The sequence below is a fragment of the Sinocyclocheilus anshuiensis genome, unplaced genomic scaffold (assembly GCF_001515605.1).
Source record: "Sinocyclocheilus anshuiensis isolate Anshui unplaced genomic scaffold, SAMN03320099.WGS_v1.1 scaffold1035, whole genome shotgun sequence".
In the NCBI taxonomy this organism is placed as follows: domain Eukaryota; kingdom Metazoa; phylum Chordata; class Actinopteri; order Cypriniformes; family Cyprinidae; genus Sinocyclocheilus; species Sinocyclocheilus anshuiensis.
In genome coordinates, this window is record NW_015547672.1 from 116,858 (window position 1) to 123,219 (window position 6,362).

General features: G+C 34.1%; 1 protein-coding gene across 2 annotated transcripts; it reads left to right on the plus strand.

The window, feature by feature from the left end:
• Window positions 1–876: 876 nt before the first annotated feature.
• Window positions 877–5,740, plus strand: LOC107702786 (schwannomin-interacting protein 1-like). Of its 2 annotated transcripts, XM_016505200.1 has the most exons (8): window positions 877–1,214; window positions 2,439–2,671; window positions 2,741–2,871; window positions 2,949–3,039; window positions 3,136–3,249; window positions 3,451–3,477; window positions 4,691–4,808; window positions 4,997–5,740. In XM_016505200.1, the coding sequence occupies exons 2-8, from the start codon at window positions 2,474–2,476 to the stop codon at window positions 5,095–5,097; spliced, it is 780 nt and encodes a 259-aa protein (XP_016360686.1). In that variant the 5' UTR covers window positions 877–1,214; window positions 2,439–2,473; the 3' UTR covers window positions 5,098–5,740. The 2 variants fall into 2 exon arrangements, with proteins under 2 accessions (XP_016360686.1, XP_016360687.1); XM_016505201.1 differs by lacking the exon at window positions 3,451–3,477.
• The last annotated feature ends 622 nt before the right edge of the window (window positions 5,741–6,362 follow it).

Consider the following 6,362-nt stretch of genomic DNA (forward strand, 5'->3'; position numbering starts at 1 on the left):
ACAAATAATAATAATAAAATATTAGAAATTAGTTCAGTTTATGTAAACGTAACTGAAATTTGAATTTAAACATTTACATGATCGTCATAATGTCTTACTATTAATATTCTTATTTTGCTTGAATGACAACAACATATGACAACAACATACCCACATGTAATACATTTCTAAAAAGAAATGCTTTGCATCAATGACCCATACAGCCTACATAGCCTATATATGTACGTAAATGGGTCAGCGACATAACACTTATTTTCTGTCTAGGAAACTATCCAAAAAAAAAAAAAGAAAAGATATAGCTCTCAAAAAAATGCAAAACATTCCTAGAGGAAAACATTTTGGCATATATATTTTTGGAATTATCTATTTTTTAATGCATTTAAAAGTGTTGTTGTCATGCAATAACACTTCTTTAGAAGATAATGTCTTACTATTTATTTAATGGATACACAACTTGACGTTTTATAGTCATTAAAATCATTTTAAATATTGTTTAATATTTCATTTTTTAACATTCCATTCAATATTTCATCATTTTTATTGTATCATCCTGCATAATACAATTATTTATTTTTTCAAACGTTTTCCGTCTTCATTTTAGTGAGTACTTTTGTTGCTAAATATTTTCAATACTTTAGTCCACTTTCAAACTGCATCAGCAACCTCGAGCTCCTCCAGAAATATTCAAATATTTACACAGAGACGCGATGTGAAGTTTCTGTTAGGGTTTAAGGGGATGTGATTTTCTACATTATTGAAGCATTGCATCACAGCTTTCATCAGCAGTGTGAACACGCCACAGTCCCGCAGACTTTCCCATCTGCTCGCAGTCTTCATCTCCCAGTCCCAACATGTGAAATCGGACACCTACTTTCTCAACCCTTCCCAAACAGTCTTATCTGCACTTCCAGCTTTCACTATAACACTATACAAAACATTAACGCGCAATTCAGACTTTAACTGCAGCAACTGACTCCACAAGTTCAGACGATCGACATCGATTAAAAAGTCGCCGTAAACTTGCGGTTCAAGAAAACATACTTGAAGAAACACGGACGGAGGGCGGGAGGAAAGGGAAAGCCAGAGGGGTGTTTCCTCTCCAGCAGAGGAAGGCTTGAAGTAGTGAGAAATAATTCATTAAACAGCGTGAAATGTTGAAATACATTGAATTTTAGCTGACAGTCGCGATGTCGACATCAGTTTTACAATAAAAGGTGAGTGAATTCATGTCACAACTCCTAGAAATGAAAAGAAAACGGGAACCGGAGGCTCAGCCACGATACGATCCAATTTTGTCACGTCTAAAATGGAGTATAACATTTATGATGAATAGAAAAAAAACATTTTAGTGGATGCTTTTTAAGGATTCAAGTATTAGTCATGCGTCATGAAGCAAACAGAAATGCTCACGTTACTTCATTTTAATGTGACGAGTGTGCTGGGCTCGTTTTCTCTGAAAACAGTCATTTTAATGTAGCATGGCTACATTCTTTAAAGGTCTGGAATAAAATACAATTTCCTAGTGTCTTACTTGAAGGGTCATTTAATTTCATTTTGTCCCTCATGAACGTGTAAACAATTATATTAACAGCGAAAAACAGATTCCAACTTTTACTCTCTCTGCAGGCAATTTCTTATGTAGCCGTATCTGTATACAGAAACAAAACGTGTTTTTTTCTCTCTCCATGAGAATGTCTTTTGGCCTGTTCCCAGCCATGTTTCCAAATTCTCCTGAAGTTTGTTATGAAATATACCCTTTATGATTGCTAAATTTGCTATAAAACTTTATAGCATTTAAAGAGAATTTGTATGTACATCCCAACATACACTACTGTTCAAAAGTTTGGGGTCCATTGGGTCATTTTAAGAAATTAATACTTTTATCCAGCGAATATGTATTAAATTGACCAAAAGTGACTCTTAAGATGTTTATAATGTTGCAAAATATTTCTATTTCAAATAAATGCTGTTATTTTGAACTTTCTATTCATCAAATAATCCTGAAAAAAAAAAAAATTCCACATAACATTAAGAAGCTCAACTGTTTTCAACATTGATGATGTTGACAGAAATGTTTCTTGAACAGCAAATCAGCATATTAGAATGACTTAAATTGTAATAATATTTTACAATATTACTGTTTAATGTACCAAATTAATGTAGCCTTGGTGAGCACTTTCAAAGACTTTCAAAAACATTCAAAATATCACCCACCCCAAGCTTTTCAAAATGTATTTTGAATTGTCACAACAAACTTTTAACTTTTAAAATCAGCTTTTCAGACTAGAAAACGCACTCATTTTGTTGAGTCACCCTGGATGTTTTTCCCCCCTCAAAATATTTTTTTTGTTTAGCTTTATGAAAGATTTGGAAAGGTTTTGGAAATTATTTTATGTCTTTATATTTTATAATATATACAATTTTGCATGTGCTTTTAGCCTGTCTATGCTGGACTAGCATCACTCTCCAACGGATGGAGGAGAATCCAGACAGCGACAGGTATTATGAGAGGACCACTGATAACCCCTCACCCTCGGGACAGGGGACCAAAGAGCAAAGTGAGGAGTCCCCCCTGGGTGATCACAACCTACCCATCATGCAATGGGAAGATTTAAGTTTGCGGATTGCAGAGCTAGAAAGGCAGGAAGAGGAAAGAAGGAAAAAAGCAGAGGTAACATTTTACCAGGACTTTATATATATTTATATTTATGAAAATATTAAAGACCTCATTATGCTTCAGAGTCTAGGTTTATCAGAGCGAGACAGAATACTTGGATGCTGGACAGAATCAAAACACCATTCACTCCATCGGGAGCCATGGGCGGATGAGAACGACTACAGTCCCTGCCGTGTCCCTGTCATAATGTCACGGTAATTCACATGTGCATGTTCATAATCTTTAGCTACCTTGTTCTGTTTAATGTGTGCTGTGTGTTTCCATCCTTCAGGTTTAATAGTCCTAAAAACCTTCAGCTGTGTTTCATCAACAACAGTGAGAGTGAGGAGGAGGAGGATGACGAAGGAGCATCTAGCAAAGAGGTGGGTGCAGAGAGTCGTGATAGTAGTTTTCCTGAGTTGTATCTCAGGTCATGATTTATGAGGTTGCGAAAAGCATTAGGTTTTTGTTATCCTCAGAGCTCATGTGAGGCAGAGGTACGTGGGAGTTGCTCTCGGGGGCTAAAACAGGAAGTAAAAGCAGCACTCAGGACTCTCAGAGACAAGCTATGGGCCGAACAGAAGGAGAAAGAGGTGAGAGGTTGCAAAGACATAGTTCACTCAACATAGTCTTTCTTCCGTGAAACACAAAAGGAGAATGCGTTGGGTGGTTTATGCATGCACTTACAAAACAAAAATGGAGCTTGTAATGGGAACTGAAGCTTTTAAGTTTCAAAATAGATTCAAAAACACCATAAAAGTGTCATTCAAGATATCTACTTTTGTGTTTCACAGGATAAAGTTCCACAGGATCACATACGGGTGAGTAAATGATGGCAGAAAATCAGACTTGTTTGCGGTATTTTTCCCTTTCATTTTCTCTACATGGATTTCAAAAAAATTCTTCAATAAAAAGTTCCTGTAATGAACCAAACCAGCCATCTCTGGGATGATTCACAACATTTCAAACTTTCATTTGAAGCATAAAATAATATACCCGTAATAAGTATAAAAAATAATAAATTTAAAAAAAACGTATCTTATGCTCATCAAGGCTGTATTTGTTCAAAATGTTAACTGTTATTTGATCAAAATTACAGTAAAAACAGTAATATTGTGAAATATTCTTACAATTTTAAAAAACTGGTTTCCATTTTAATATATTTTATGTCATTTTATTGTATTGTACACTGTAAAAAATGACCGTGAATTTAACGGTAAATGACTGTAAAAATGCTACAGTCAAATCCTGTTAAATGGTTAACGGTAAATTCCCCTACTATATACGGTGAACTGCCGTTTTTTTACCGTCAATTTTACAGATTTTTTTTTACAGTGTAATGATGGCAAAGCTACATTTTCAGCGTCATTTCCACAGTCTTCAGTGTCACATGATCCTTCAGAAATTATTCTAATGCTGATTTATTACTTTATTATTATTATCAATGCTGAAAACAGTGCCTCTTTTTGTGGAAGCGATTATGCATTTTTTGATGAATAGAAAGTTCAACAGAACAGCATTTATTTGATATAGAATTTTTTGTAACACTGAAAATGTCTTTACTGTCAATTTTGAACAATTTAATGCATCCTTACTGAAATAAACATTAATTTACTTACAGTATATATATATATATATATAATATATATATGTACAGTGGGTACGGAAAGTATTCAGACCCCCTTAAATTTTTCACTCTTTGTTATATTGCAGCCATTTGCTAAATATACAAATATAACATATTTTTCTTAAATATATACATGCATGTGTGTGTATTTATATATACATAATAAATATACACAGTACCCACATATATTATGTAAACAAAAACTTTTATTTTGGATGTGATTAATCGTGATTAATTGTTTGACAGCACTAATATTTACTTCTGGAATGTTACTGTTGTACTCTGTGCCTTTAAGGCAAAGGAGTGTAAGTGTTATCTGAATGTAATCCAGTGTGGTTTTTTGTGTGACTGTCTTGGTGGTAATTTCTCTGGTATTTATTTTGTGCATATTTTTGTTTTATTTTCAGCAAGCCACCCACAGTAGCATGAACATAAGGAGAAAGATTCTTAGCCTTAGTGAACTGCAGACATGCTCTTTACTGCAGCTGAATGCGCTCAGGGCCTCGCTGAACGAGGACATTCAAGGTATCTTTTCCTCAGTGATACAATTTGCAGTCACTGAACTGCAGCAACAACATTTTCAATCAATAATACAACTCACAAATGACGTTCAGTTTTTTAGTGCTTCTTTAAACTCTTTTCCAAAATGTTTTTGCACTTTTCAAATGCCACTGAGATAGTGACTCATCAACTAATTTGATTCATGCTTTTAGATTTGAGCTCAGAACTGGTGAAACATCTCGTAGTACGGGACCACCTTCGGACTAAGCAAGATGCTTTGCTCCTGGATGTACAGGATATGACATCATTATGAATGATCTTTTTGTTTGGAACACTGTGTAACTGCAGTTTAACGTTGGCACTTTCTGAAAGCAGTAATTTACTGTTACTCATCCTGTGGACTAACAAAGGCCAGAATATCCTGTTTATTCTTGAAGAAATGTAGCCCTCACAGAAACTTTTGTTCAAATGTGAGTCACATTTATTATAGTCACAAGTTTTATTGTGGGAAAAAGTGCCTTATAACAAACTCTAATGGCTCTGATTCATATGTCACTTACAGTTTAATTTTACTTCCATAAATAGAGAATATATTGAGCTGCTGTCAAAGCCATATGTGATCAATAACTGTGATGTATTAATCATCAGTTACTTTAAGCATTCCATTGAAATACAGTATATGTAATCGCCATGAAATGCTGTCATATGAATGTGCCTTATAACTTTCCTGTGTATCGAACTTATACATGAGAATGAAGTATATCTCAGTGCTAAATATTCACAATAATTTAATAAATCATTTATTTTATACACAGTCGTTGGGAAAAGCGGTTATGCCATACATACTCTGCATTAAAAGATACTTAAGTTCCTTTTGTGGTTCCTTATAGATTAAAGTCCAAATTAATGTTGTGGTATTTTTTCAATTTATTTTTAATGAAAAATAAATAATAAAGTAATGCACATTTTTATACATTTGTATGAATAAATGTGTAATTTTTTTACTTCCCACTGACAGTATTGATTTAAAGTGACCCAAAAATGAAAAACTGCTGAAAATGGACTCAACCTCAGGCCATCCAAGATGTAGATAGTTTTTCTTCATCTGAACAGATTTGGAGAAATGTAGCATTATATCACTTGCTCTCCAATTGATCCTCTGTAGTGAATGGGTGCCGTCAGAATGAGAGTCCAAATAGCTGATAAAGGCATCACAACTTCACACTGTTGTTTCAGGCTAAAATACAAGTCCTCTACACATAATATTGATCTCTTCAATGAAAAAGTTGTCTCATCTGAATCAGGAGAGAAATATGCACAGACCAAGCTCCATTTACAAGACAAAACAGTCTAAAATGTTGATTAATTTTGGTGTTAAATGACTACAGGGGATGAACTTTTTCATTGGAAAAAGTGTTATTATGGATTATGGATTTGAATTTTGGTCAGATGTGAGAGTTTAAAGTTAAATCTCCTTTATGATGGATTTGTTACACTTCATGAAATGTTAATAATGGACTTCATCACTTGCTCACCGATGGATCCTCTGCAGTGAATGGGTGCCGTCAGAATGAGAGT

Excerpts from the sequence above, each read along its gene's own strand:
- LOC107702786 (XM_016505200.1), top strand. The coding sequence starts at position 2,474 with ATGGAGGAGAATCCAGACAGCGACAGGTATTATGAGAGGACCACTGAT. Across the intron at positions 2,872-2,948 it reads GTCCCTGTCATAATGTCACG|GTTTAATAGTCCTAAAAACC; the intron begins GTAATTCACATG and ends TCCATCCTTCAG. Across the intron at positions 4,809-4,996 it reads GCTGAACGAGGACATTCAAG|ATTTGAGCTCAGAACTGGTG; the intron begins GTATCTTTTCCT and ends TCATGCTTTTAG.